Source organism: Leuresthes tenuis, unplaced genomic scaffold, assembly GCF_036924035.1.
Source record: "Leuresthes tenuis unplaced genomic scaffold, fLeuTen1.0.hap1 SCAF_3, whole genome shotgun sequence".
NCBI classification, from domain to species: domain Eukaryota; kingdom Metazoa; phylum Chordata; class Actinopteri; order Atheriniformes; family Atherinopsidae; genus Leuresthes; species Leuresthes tenuis.
This window is the reverse complement of record NW_027325357.1, coordinates 11522748-11537009: the sequence shown is the minus strand read 5'-3', so window position 1 is coordinate 11537009 and position 14262 is coordinate 11522748. Positions and strand designations below refer to the sequence as shown.

At 37.2% G+C, this 14262-nt stretch overlaps 1 protein-coding gene across 1 annotated transcript in view; it reads right to left on the bottom strand.

The window, feature by feature from the left end:
• Positions 1 to 5091: 5091 nt before the first annotated feature.
• Positions 5092 to 14262, bottom strand: part of LOC140303152 (A-type voltage-gated potassium channel KCND3-like) — a 90121-nt gene continuing 80950 nt past the window's right edge. Inside the window, exons 5-7 of the mRNA XM_072381788.1 lie at positions 12183 to 12275; positions 10607 to 10866; positions 5092 to 9103 (exon numbers count right to left, since the gene is read on the bottom strand). Of these exons, the coding sequence (XP_072237889.1) occupies positions 8866 to 9103; positions 10607 to 10866; positions 12183 to 12275 (591 nt within the window). The 3' untranslated portion in view covers positions 5092 to 8865. The remainder of the gene's footprint in view (positions 9104 to 10606; positions 10867 to 12182; positions 12276 to 14262) is intronic.

Sequence of the window (14262 nt, the reverse complement as noted above, 5' to 3'; positions counted from 1 at the left end):
AATCCATCATTTATCACGGGCAGATTTGTCCATAGCGGCTTATAATGATTTCCGTGGGCTATAGAGACGAAGGCTAAAACATCTGGAAATTTAAATGAGACTGGGCCATTAAAATAAGATTCAATATTTCTATCTTATAACACATGCAAACTGATTTTGCTGCAACTATTGCAGGAGGAAGTTAAAGAAGGATGTCTCCAGAAGAAGTGTATGTGTTATGAAAGGAGCTATAGGGACGGTTTCCTGGCTAACTTGTCTGCAGGCTGAGAGGAAACACCTGAGCCAGGAGCTTTTCGGAAGTGACTCTTATGTGACATTCTATGAAGGAAGCATTGTATATACAAAACTGCCAATCTGGAAGTTCTTTACCCTCCCTCCCATATAGCAGGTTGCACAACCAGCATGTACATTTTTTTCTACATCTCAAAGAATGGAAACTGTACACATCAGCTCTACCATGAAATTTTTGTACTGCAGAATTGGAAACAAAGGAACATATTTAGATAATTAAAGCAGCCACGGTGTTTAGACTCAAATATCATATTCTGATTTCTGTGGGCCCTTGGCATTACATGAATGCGCAGACAGGGCCAACTTGGTGCAGGCTGGTGCAAAGTCTTGAACAACAGTTCAAATTACTTGTTTTGGTTAATCATATAATTAAACCGTTCCTTACTGGATTCTTTATGTTTACAGTTTCATTCAAAGTTCTGTTGCTCTTTTTAGTAAAGTGTTATTAAAAACAATATAATTGAAAACTTGATAATGTAGGCAGAAGTGAAAGTAGTACCTTTGGCTGGCAGTCAGGAAACTTTGAGCCCTCTGAACTGCTTTTTGTCATCTGGAAGTGTTCAAATCTGACCTGATGGTGGTGATGTGTCCCAGATGGACGGTCGGATGTAAGGACCTAGAATCATGCAACACAACACAGAAAATGAATAAATCATCTGCATGCAACTCAGCTTTTGAAGGAGAAAAAGACATTTAACTGACTTTTTACTTTCATACAGTTCATAAATAATTAATGTGTGGAAATGGGAATATTCTTCATCTGTGTATTTTTTGTTTCTGCAATTTTGACGACAACTTACAAACTTTAGTTACTGCTATGGTTGTTTCAGTTTATATGAATTGAGTCAGAACAGTTTGCATTTGTGACTCTGCTCGAGTGACGCTGTGGGACAAGTTTAGCATGCATGTCACAGATCTTAAATCTCCTAAATTTGAAAAACGCAAACTTAATTTCATACATTGTGATTGAATAACATAGAGGAAAATCCTCTTATATAAGAAAAAAAACCTAAAGGTTGTTATTACTTTTTTGGCTATGGGCTGCTATACATGTGCAATCTTTTTGACAGGCGCATGCTTGTTGCCTCTTTATGAATCAAAATCTTGTCAAATCACTCTTTCAGTTTTTTAATTGCTTCTGTCTGAGTAAAACGACTCATTAACATCAGAAATTCAGTCTGCTACAAGTGCTTGAAGGCCCCAAAGCTCCACAAATGAATGAAGCGTTGAACCAGTCCGTTTGTGGGTGAGTGTGCTATTCTTTATATCTCTATAAGTCAAGTGTAAGATGAAGACATGCGGGTCTATTTAACTTTAAACCAGCTGCTTTAAGATTCACATGATAGTTTCGTCCTAAATGTGACCCCGACCTGCAGCTGCTTCTTGTCCGAGAACCCACTTCCTCCCAGCTGTCAGCATGAGCACAACACTGGATAAGGAAGCGTCTCCTCACATCATTCAGCACTGAAGCAAAGGCGGCACGAGAAGCAGCAGCAGTGACTGTTAAATTGCATTTTATAATCCTTAATGTAACTCAGAGTTCTGACTTGTTAGATTTTGTGTTTGGAAAAAAATGATTCAAGATAAGACAAACCATGATAATCTCTGCTGTGAACCCACACTGCATGGTGTTTTTTTTCAGCATAGTTACCCTCCCACACTCATACATTGTCTGTGTTTTGGTTGTAAATAGAAACTGTGACAGATCCCTGCTGCTTAGAAACTCAATAGAGGAGATTAAAAGCTAAAACCAAGAAACTGAAATGTGTCACAGGTCAGATTTCTGTTTGGGTTGCTGTGAACTGACTTACCTTGGAAGTAAAGAAAGAAACAAACAACCTGTATCATACTCCAATTTGTTGCTGATACATTTGAGTACCACCTACTCGTAGTTGTGATTTTGGTTCATGTTTCAGCAAATGTGGAAAATGGACAACTTTTACCACTAACTATCATGCTTATGTCCCAAACAGAGTGACGAACAAATTGATCATATTTATCATTTGCAGGAAGTGCTTGGACATTGCTTTTGTAAAACAGGATTTGAGGATTGATGTTCAAAGCCCAGAATTACCACAGATGTGATGTACTATGTGACTTAAAGTCAATCCACATGAAATAGGGCAAAACTGCAACTTCAGTGCAAGCCAAACAGATTGAGAGTTCATTCAATTTATGCCTTTTCATCAATAGCAAGTTCATCAATAGCCTTACGGCGCATGTTCGAATACCTTCTTGTGTCACGTCACGGCTCTTTGTTGGAGCAACAAGAATAATCAAATAAGATATCATACGTTCACGCTTTACATTCAGTAAAAGTGGGAGCAGAGATTGATGGTGCAATGCCATGCAGTTAGTGTACGTACTAATACAAATTGAATAATTGTTATATTACTTAAAAAAAACACTTTGGTGCTCTGAACTGACAGATTTCTTATTACTACACTGTTGCATAATCTGTCACTGGTATTTAAAAAAAAAAAGGGACTATCAAAAGATGTGATGATGTGAACAATAAGTTGTATAAAGTAACTTGATCAGATATAATCTTATTGCTCAGTACCTGTTGAACATAAGAAATGTCTGAAGTGACAACTGTTTTTTACGGTTATGAGTGGGGAGCCAGGTTGTATTAAAATTTCAGTTGATCAGCAGAAATGCTCTACCTAAAACAACATTTTAAGCAAAGTCCGTCAATTCAAATGTGACTGTTTTCTGTTTTTACATCATCTTAAATGCTTTCAGCTTTGTAAAATAAATCTATAATGTATGTCAAATGTATGTGCATTTTATCGACCAATCAATCTAATATATCATTGTTCCGAGTTAGTTGATAAAGAAATATAATTAGTAGATTAATTTGAAAGTAAAGTTTAGCTTTTTCAACAATGATTAAAATAGAAAATTATCTACATTTTTCAAAAAAAAAATTCTAATTATAGAAGAACAAAGAATCCTTTATGTTACAGCATTCTCTTCTTAATTGCCAGTGATCTTATTATCATTTTTATTATTATTATTGGCACAGTTAATCATCCAGCTGTTAAAAAAATTAATTTGATTGCATAATATAAGAATATCATAATAGACACAGTACACATGAAATTCATTTTCTACTTCTTATTACAATAATTCCACTTTATTTGATGTAAAAAGAAAACATACACATGCCCAATGCAGTGGCCAGTACACTGTATATTCCTCATTAACCTTTGCCACCTGCAGTATAAATCAGCTTTAGTGTGCTGCCATCTAAAGGTTTGGATGGAAATAAATATTCTGAGCCTGAACTGTAACTTAAATGTTTTAAATCTGTCCATTGAGAATAGAGGAACATACATTCATTTTGAGTTTTTAACTTAAAAGCCAGATGTCGCTCCTTGAGTTAAACATCAGCAAAACACTATTATAGGATAATAAATAATCACTGTGTTTACTGCCCCCTTACTCAGAAACACAAAGAAAATATTGTACACACAAAACATCTCGTATATTTTTAAGTTAACTCACTGTATGTGAATGTATCCCTAATTTCTCCAAAAACTTTATCTCTTCTTGTTTGCGATATTTGAGCCGTTTCAAGATTTATTTGAAGCAGTTGGATAAGTGGGTGTTTTTCTCCAAGCAGACTTAGTCAATGTGTTTGACTCATGCTGTCTTTCTGTGTGATGATGTCAGCCAAACAACCACTAATTATGGGTTTTAAGCTACAAAAGACTGTCAGAATCACACATGGCTGTGAGTGAGCTGACAGCAAAACACCTGGTTCAGCAGATGAAAGAGGTGTCTCAGGACGCAGCGACTTTGTGCATCATGTTACAGCATTTAGGTTTTTTCTCTCATTTTCATGTTCTCCATCTTTTCCTCTTTAAGATGCTTAGTGCACACAAGAGGATGAGTTTAATCCTATATGTAACGGCTGTGGTTTGGATCTTATTTGACATTAAACGCAGTATTAGATCCCAAAATGTTATTTGGCAAAAACTGGTCTTTATACAGTTTCATAACAAATGTGTCAACACAGAGAAAAATATGAAATAAAAATATTGGCTTGTGATGAAATGTATTATCTTCTGTTAGGAGCATAAAACTATGTCTCCTAAACATTGACAAAAAAATGTGCATGAAGTTAATAATTCAAATGCGGTTAATTCTTCGTGTGGAAAAGAGAAACAAAATATGGGTTTGTTTATGAAGAACTATAGCTTAAATATTATTTCTTTGGTCTGTAACTCTTTGTCCTTTAGTTTAGTTTATTTGTTTGTTGCCGTCTCTGTAATTTATCCATACAATTCAACATCCTGTATGTGTACTGTTTTATCTATACTTCTATACAATTGTGTAATAAGTGCTAATTAAGCTGCCGCTTGACACTCTAGAAAGGAAATTTAAAATCACAAGAGATCTGTTTTCTTGGTTAATTATAGGTTAAATTAAATGTTTTTTTTTCTTTTATTCAAACTTTATTGATATTTTGATAAAGGTATACTGAAAATATGTTTGACAGAGACATGCACACAACAAATGCTTAACTAATGGAAAGACAAGCACAAATTTGTTTTTTAATGGAAAAAGAAGTCTTAACTTTAGGCTATCTTATGTAGCGTGACAAGTACCTATACATTCATTAAAAGATTTATAAGTACAGGTTTATAACTACCGCCTATAATGCAGCTATGAGCAAGTGTCGTGTTTAGTAAGTGTTCATCTAATGAATTAATGTTTTTCAGGAGAAAGAAGAAAGGTAAGACACGAACGCTGTGGCAGATTTTAATTTCTATCTGACACTTCATAGTTGTTATAACAAACGAACTGACAGAAACTTGTATACACAGCAAACAGACAGAAAAGCTCAGTTCAAAAGGATGAAAATATAAGAAACAACACAAACAGCAATGCCAAGACTTTTCAGAAGTGACCCAATTCACTCTAGTGTGAAAGGTGTTGAAAGTGGTGTATTTTACTGCAAAAAGCCCTAATGTGTAGATACTGTTTCAGCGGTGACCGAGACTCAAGTTTGAACACCACGACTGAACCGATGCTTGATATTTTAAAACAATAACATGAAGAGGAAAAGATATCTAAAGAGTTTATCATGTTCTGTAAAGCAGCATGTATCTTTGTTGTTCTTACAGAGGATGGAAAAATGATCATTTTGGCAGAATACTTTCTTCTTGGTTAAAAAACATGACAAATGCAACTCAAATTTTACCAATACAGCAAGAACACGCTTCATGATTGAAAAAACGCAGAGTTAAATCATCAGGTTCCACTTCAGCAAAAGAAAGAAACCAAGACAAGTAAACACAATGCTCGTTTGATACAAATAACTTTATCACACTCGGCAAACAGTCACAAACTAGTCGAAACAACAGCTCAAATGAGTAACAACGTGCAGCAGGTACGTACATAAATCAGAACTGAGGCCAAAAACTGGGGTTCATCTTTGCTGCCACCTTGTGAGCATCCTTGAGACTCTTCATGATTGTTTTTTATGTAAATAATCTAAATCTAAAGCGTTGGTTTTCTTTGGAGCCTTTTAAGTACTGATTCAATTAATCATTCCTATCTCAAGAGTCAGGACACTCAGGTGCTGCTATCATTAAATTTAATCAGCAGTTAAAGAGCATCTTGTTCGAGTTGGCAAACAATTTGCAAACATTTAAAGAAAAAAAAATGTCTCTGGTTCAAAACCTTTAAAAAGGCAGTAAGTGGATTTGACTTGAACTTGTCAGGTCACAGTGGCATATTCTTTTGTAAACTTTTCATTTTTTTATTGAACGTTTTAACTGTTTGGTTGTTTAAAAAAAAGCTGATAATTTCTTCAGCTGTGACAGAAGCTTGGGCTCCTACATAAATGTCAGTAAAATAGTTTCATAACTAAATAATTCCATGATAAAGGAATGATAATACAGAGAACTACAGACAGACGGCACAGTTTCATCCCTAATATTATTCTCTTTTTTTCCTCACAAGATTCCTGGATGGATGCTCCAAGTGAAATTTCATTCTAAAAAAAAAATAAAAACATGTTTTCCCTTTATTTACAAACTCTTTTAATCAGATTTTCAAGTATCTTTTAAGTTTGACTTGTAGTTTAAAGGCCCAACTTCAGTCTACAGACTGCAGCCAGCTGAAGTACTAACTGCTCTTTCTGCAGATGTTGGAGACACTACGGTGACTGTGAAGAAACGCTCCACAGACAGTTTTGGTTTGTCTGCTCTGGGCTTTTGTAGAAATATGGCAGTAAAATATGTCAGACCATAAGGAGGACGACCTACGCTTTCTGTATTTTCAGATGGCTCATTTCTTAGATGGCTAATGTTTTATTTTTACAAAATGGCAGCATAGTTTGGAATATCATATTGCATTTCCGCATATGGATCATCCAAAAAGTTACATACAGGAATTTTAAAAGACAAATTTGCTCCATTCCTGAATTAGTCCATACGGCCCATTGATATCACAGCAGTGCTCAACCGTCCTGGCACAAGATGTTCATAATGACAACAAACATGATTATTATTATCTTTTTCTTTTCTTCTCTTCTGAGCTTTTAATATAAGTGAAAAGTAGTAAAAAAAAAAAGCAATGTAGACATTAAAAAAAAGGGACAGAGCACCCATCCAATAATTCAAATGTATCTGTCGTTTAATGTTTTTGGCCCAAGAAAAAGACATAACTAACCTAATAACTCACTGATCTAACCTCTAAATATTTCAAGTGTAATTGGAGCTACTGATGTCAGCATTGACATCCACTGGTAATGGGTGTGGCGCTACACCTGTTGTTGAAACCACTGAAACCAAACTTTGAGATGTTATATCATGCTCAAAATTGTCACAGGTTCTTCCAAAATTATTATTAGAACCTGCTATTTGTAATAAATATAGGCATTTATAAGCCCATTTCTTTTCATTTGGACACAATTTTCTTATTGCCATTTAACTTGGGCACTTATTTATTTCTTAACGGGCAAGGAAATTACATTACCATGAAATTGCATTACCATGCAAATCTTAGAGATTAGCATAGGTTTACCAGGGTCGCAATGCATGATGGTCTTTTTAGATTGAGGTAGAGTGCATTTTTTGTACTCTACTTTTGGTGCTACGTGATTAGTTTGTAGTGCACTATTGTAGTGAATGATTGGAATATTTGAACAAAGCCCTGGTCTCTGGTCCTCAGGATCACTCGATGCACATGGTCAGGTAACGGAGAAAAATGATGAAGTGTGGAGGTGGCTGTAGAGCAGAAAAAGCTGCTGAGGTTGAAAACAAACCAATGCTAGCCAGCTCGCCCCCTTGAAACCCCAATTGTACTCTCCTGTGGTCACATGATGAGGCCTCTACCATCACTGCGTTTATGGTTTCATTCACTGGCAACCTGCCCTGTGAGCTAAAACATGTTATTATGCGAGGGTACAGGCAAGAGCAAGATGGTTTGCAGGGCAACATCAGAAATATCTGCAATGCCAAACATAGTCATTAACTTAACATTATAGCTGGTATTGATTCACATTCTGTTGATAATTATAAAGGTTATAAGCATCTTTTAACTTTTTGTAGTTTTACATGTCATACTTATATATTCCAAATAATATTATATTATCTTCATTTGCAGAAAACTATTCAACCAAATAATAAAACAAATCCTTTTCTTGAATTTGAGTAATGTTTGCTAAAATCAGCTACAAATAAACAAATAGGTGTGTGTCTAAGTAGCACAGGGAGGAAGAGGGAAAGCAAGGCTGTGATTGGTCTTTTTATCTGCTGTGCATGATGCACAATAAGATGCATACAAAGAAACCCAAGCCTCATGCTTTTATCAAAATATCCATAATTCACTTTAAAGTTTAGTTGTTTGTTTAGTTTTGTGGTGAGCTCGGGTCCCTTTTTTTTTATTTTCACCATGAGATCGAGAACCACTGTGAAGTAACTAAAACCCCCTTTTGAGCCTTTGACTTGGCAGGAGCACTCTTTTCAGTCTCTGACACATAAAACACACAATTCAATGATGACATTAGCAGCTTTGGATACCGTCACTTCTCAAATGATGCTGTAAAGAAATCTTTTTTTTTTCAATTCTATACTTAACACATAACACAAACAAGACTAAACAAATTCCAGTAAACACAAGCAACATCTTTATCTTTCATCAGTATTTAGGGTCAACAAATAATCATTTTCACTGAATTCACTATAAATTTACTGTCAATTTGTGGTTGTCATCAGCCTGTGGTAAAGTTTATGCTAATTGCACAATGTCTTTCATTCTTTTTCCACAGTATGAGCTGTAAAACATCTGCACTGCTGTTAGAAACTATTAGAAACGCAGCAAATCTCTCCTTATCTACAGTACATACACAACATGACATGAGTGTGATTCTCAGTTCCATATATCTAAAGTCCACTAGTGAAGTCTCCATAATTCTGGAGTACACCTCTGTTGCTGCTGACCCAAGGGGCGACAGTGTGTCCATTAATGTTGTTTTACCTGCTCCCTCCTCCTCTTCCTTATCCTCTTCTTTCCGTTTCCTTCTGCCTAGCTGAGTTACATCCACCAGCCTGAGTGTCACAGAGCTGAGACTTTGACTATGTTGGAGCCAGCAGAGCTTGTTGTGGTCTGGATGCTCGGGGCTGCTGGGTGACCTGGAGGTGGGGGCGGCCTCCGCTGTGGCGGCCCATGGAGACCATCGCCATCGGGGGTTAAAGCAGGAGGTGTCGGGAGGCTGATGATAGCTGTGGTGATGCGGCCGCTTTTGCTGTTGATCCTGCTGCCGTCATCGGTTTTAAGGTTGAGGTTTGAACGGCTGTTCAAGAAGAGACAAACACACCAAGTATGACTGTAAAGCATCTCTAACTGACAGATTAAAGCTGCAGCAAGTAGTTTATACATGAATTAGCTGATCAACAGAAAATTGTTTATCAAAGAGAATGCATCAGCCAGTGACATCGAGTAATTTAGTGAAATCTAGCCTATTTACTCCAATTACGCTAGTGACAGTGTCACAGATGTCAGGATTACTCAATTGTAAACTTAGGTAATAGAGGTGAATCCTGTTAATGGCCTGTGGGGAAAAATGTATTAATATGAGAGAAGTTAATGCTTAAATTTCTTTAAATTTCTTTCATTTTCTTTATGGGAGATAGTGATTGTCAGTGGTACTGCATTTTAAGGTAGTCCATCACAAGGCCACACAGAGACAAACTGGACCATGTACACTCTCTCCTACAAATTTAGAATCACCAATACATCCGGCCATTTTTTCAACATGGAGGGATTTTATGTTGCAGTGGTCCAACAGCGCCCTCTAGTGCTTTTCTGAGTATTAAGGATTTTGCCAACCTTTAATTTAGACCCGTCTTCTTTGTATAGATTACATTAATGTAGATCTCCAAGTCTTCCAATCTAAACATATATCACATTTATTGAGCCTATATAGACACTATTAGCTGTATAAAGCTAAAGTGTTTGTGTGTGACGGCCCCAGGCCTGGGTTCTGTGTGCAGTGCACTGTTGGTGTGTTCATGTTTGTAATTAAGTTCGGTATTTCGCCTGTTTTTGTTGCGGCCTACGAACCGGTTGTAACAAATTGGGGACTCGTCCGTCTCGAAGGTCGGGTTATTGTTTTTCTTTTGGTGTACTTTAGTACTTGGTTTATGCCGAGTGAGTTTTGGTTGGAGTGCGCTTTGTTTGGGCGAGAGCACACGTGACACCGGGTAAGTGGCTGTGTGAGGTTTTGTTGTCGGTGGCTGTCTCAGATTGTGAAAATGTACGGAGGCAAGAGAAGGTAAGTGTCGGTCCACTTGCGTGTGTATTACCTGAAGGAGTGATTCCTGTTGTAGGTTTTAGCAGCGTCTCCTCTTTGGGTTTGGTCGTGGGGGGCTTGTAGTGTAAGTAAGTAAGTTCGGTATCTCGCCTGTTTTTGTTGCAGCCTACGGGCCGGTCGTAACAATGTGCTACATTTGTTTATAGTTATAACCTCTTCAATGAATAAATATTTTACTTTACAGTTATGTTTTACATTTTTGTTAATTCATTTTCAGTCTATATAAAACACCTTCACTTATAGAGGCCCAAAGCTGGAGTGGTAATATGGTTTAGAACCATTCATGCACAGCTTAGAAATTTCAAGTGTTACTAAAATAAGAATCTTAAAGATGCTGCACAGATGCTGCTCAGAGTTTGTCCTCATGGCCAGGCGGCACTAGTGAAAAAAAAAAAACTTTCACATTTGGCACATTTCAGTTAATGGCCTGATACCCAGACCCTGCTGATGCTCTCATGTTGGTGTGTTTCTGCTGAGTTTCACCTGGTGGTGTGTGGCAGTGGGTCACCACACTGTATGTGGATGGCACTGAGCTCCTGCAGCGGGCCCTGGTGTGTGGGGACAGGAGGGGGTGAGGGTAGGCTGGCGTTGGGCAGAGGAGTGTTCCTCTTTCCCCTCCGGCCACAGCAGGCTACTTCAAGACTGTCATGGCTGGATATAGAGGGGCTGCGTGATGGATAGGTCTGCAATGCTGTTTCTAAACAATTCTGTTCGTACAGCTGCTCGTCCACAAACTCATGAGCCTGAAGAAAATACAAGAAGAGAGCAGAAACAGCAAATAAATGTATCATCATAGTCAGGGGACTTGAGTGATAAATCATTTCTAAATAAAATCTAACTCAAAGTAACCTCTACATTAGGGCTGTCATTGTATGAATTAAAGTAACCTGACAACTTGAACCCTCGTTGCACAGTACTTCTGATTTAGTATAAACAAGGTTGCTGTGCATTGTAGAAATCACTAATATTCATGTAGAAGTCACTGAAACTTAAATTTAACATGAAGAATGTTGTGACTTTCACTCACAGTGACTGCACAGGCAACAATATGGGGATATGCACACCGGTGGATAAACTGAAAATCACAATAGCAAAACAGCACAGCAACAAAGGTATAATTGTTAATACAGGGAGAAATTCCTCTGGCCCAGTACATGCTGGGAAGTTGTTAGACACCTTCTCTTTGTGACTCAGCTCAGACTCAAATTGGCAAAGCATAAAGGTGTAGTTTAGGTTGCTGCTGTGTTTAAAGTTCCTACTTTGCTGGATCAGATGCACACTGGAGCCAAGTTGGACAGATACTGAGACAAAGAACCACAACCACACAGCACATTTGTAAGAACTCTAAATTTAAACTTTGGCCTTTCACACTTCTTTTTTTTTTAAATCATTATTTCTTGATTCCCCTTTTATTCTGTTCAGGACAGTGAAGGGACTGAAGCCTACCAGGTTACCAGTCCATCACAAGGCTTAAACCGACTAAAACTGAAAACTTTAACAATGTACGCTCGATCACTGCCACTATTTTTGACAAGCACCTGATTTTAAATTTTAGTGTTTAAAACAAAAATTCTTGAAACAGAGCGTCACTTTCCTTCCTTGCTTCTCAAACAGCCCCACAATGTCGCATGAAAACTGCCAGACTGACATGCAAATATTTTGAGGTATTGTTTACAAAGAACTTTTGTCTTGCCTCTGACAGCTTTGGGCTCAGTGACAGATTCAGTGAGAGAGAGGGAGAGATGCTGTCACAGTGACAGACATATCTAACAGCGGTATAATTCCCTCAATTCTCTTTTTAGATCTGCACTTAAAGCGTTAGTCTGTGCCAAGTTCAAGCTCTCAACACGGTAACATTAGAAGAACAAAAAAATGTTTATCCCTTGTCACTGAGGAGAGTTATAAAATCTTACTGTGATATGTATATTGGATTTTTACACTATGGCATACTTCCATCTTAATTAGTGCTGATTTACTGTATAAATAAAAAACAATGAGTGTAAAAACAGAGATAGTGGCACTGGGCATTTAAAGTTAATCGAGGGAAACGATCACTCACAGTGGTTTTCTCCAGACAGTGCAGTAGATGGTGGTGTTGGCTCTCTAACAGAGAGGTGGACTTTGTCAGCTTCTGCTCGTCCTCTTCTGTACCCTGAGTAACAACACACACAAAAGCCCACAAATGCATGCACACACAAATAGCTGGTAGTTGTTGCCAGATTATTCCAGCCATTGCTGGTACAGCACTGGACATGGATCACTCTGCACAGGGAGCCTGAAATGGCAGTTTGAAATTCACTGAAGACTCTGAAAATGAACTTTGTCATCAGTAATGAAAAAAATGATGTGCTGCTTTCATTCTGCTTCATGTCCTCCATTTACAGTACAATTATCTTCCTTTTTGCTTGTTGATTTCACTCATGTCTGCAATAAACAGGTAGCCAACTACTTCTGCTGTTTGCTTCCAGCTCCTTATTATCCAAATACTTAGTTATGAAATGGACCACATTTCCGCTTGGTCTGAATACATGTTGGTTTATAATTTATCTGGGTGTAAGCAGCAGCAAAATATAGTTTACTGAACAAATAACAAATTCCAAAGCTGTGTTACTGTCAGCTCTCAATTATCTAAGAAGGTATCACTGAGCGTCATTTGATGTTTCAGGCAGCTGAATAGTTACTGATGTCTAAAAGAGAAAAAAACAGCAGTGTGAGAAAAACTTATGAAACCTTTTGTTGGGATACCTCCAAACGGAACTTGTTTTCAAAGCTAAGCCTCAAATAAAGCTTAGTCTCAAAGTAATCAGAATTGCCAAATAACATGAAAAGTGAAAATAAATTAATTCTCTCCCCTAGCGTGCATTTTCACTCTGAGGATTTGGATGGGAGGCGGTCCAGCCCAAGTACTCTCATTCAGATTCCAGGAGCATGAACAATACATTTATGTGGGCTGGAGAGCAGACTGCTTTCTAATCTGGTCTTGATGTGTGGATCTGCCGTGTAGCAGAAGAATTTATTGAACACTTTGTACCTACAGACTGACACCTAAAGGTTAAAGGTTTCAGAATCCTTCATGCCGAGAAAGAAGCCAATTTTCAGGACTTCATCTATGATATGACCTTAATCGTATTAACCTTTCTGTGAAGTGGAGAATATATAACTGTTTAATTTGTCCTGGGTTTTCTGTTCAGGGGCAATATAGATAGAAAATAACACAATTAAAATAAACTACATTATAATAGTTGATAAGAAATTCTGAAATTATCCTGATGAGAAAGCATGTTTTTGGCTGAGTAAATTATAGATGTGAAAATTCAAAGTACATCCTCAGAGCAGGATTAGATTAATCACAGAATCTTTGATTTTACATGATAACTCATGTTTTAACAATATTTAAACAACATGTACAAATCTATGTTAAGATCTCTAACCTTATGCTTTGTTCACATTTAAAACTTCAGCTTCAGAACAAGTTTTATCAGTGGATCTGTGACAAATGTCAAGTTCTGGAGAAGTCATGCAGGACTGTCATTTGTAGGATTTAGTTATATTTTTATCGAACTGATGAGCCTCACATATTCTAAAAGACTCCCTTGTTAATGAGTTTTTTGATCAGTTACTCATTTGAAGTGAGTAATGCGATAGATTTCACTTTGAAACCAAATTAAAGTTACAAATCCAACGTTCTGTTGCTTTAACATCTGATTTTTTTCAGTCTTGTTTGGAGATGGATGGTTAAAATCAGCTCTGACAGACTGGTCTGGGATGAGGTTCAGTATCTTTGGATTTGATGGACGTTACTGTAAAGACTTCTGGAGAGCTGTGTGTAGTCACATGGCAAAGCTTAAATTGCAACATGCTAGTCAGTAAATCCCTCCAAATGTGGGTCTTCCTGTTGCCATGTGTTCTATTTCTACACATGCTGAATACAAAAACATATGTTGTGTGAAAGCTTTTGTGCTACGCTCAAAAGTTGCATCTAGATCAACTCATATTTTTTCAATATGAATCTGAAGTCTTCGGCAATCAAAATGCCCCCTAAACAATGCTGGTTTCTAAAAGCTTGTGACAGTATGTAACACTGAAATAAAAACAAAGGGATTTACAAGTCAGTTAAATGTAGTGATTAATCAAAAATA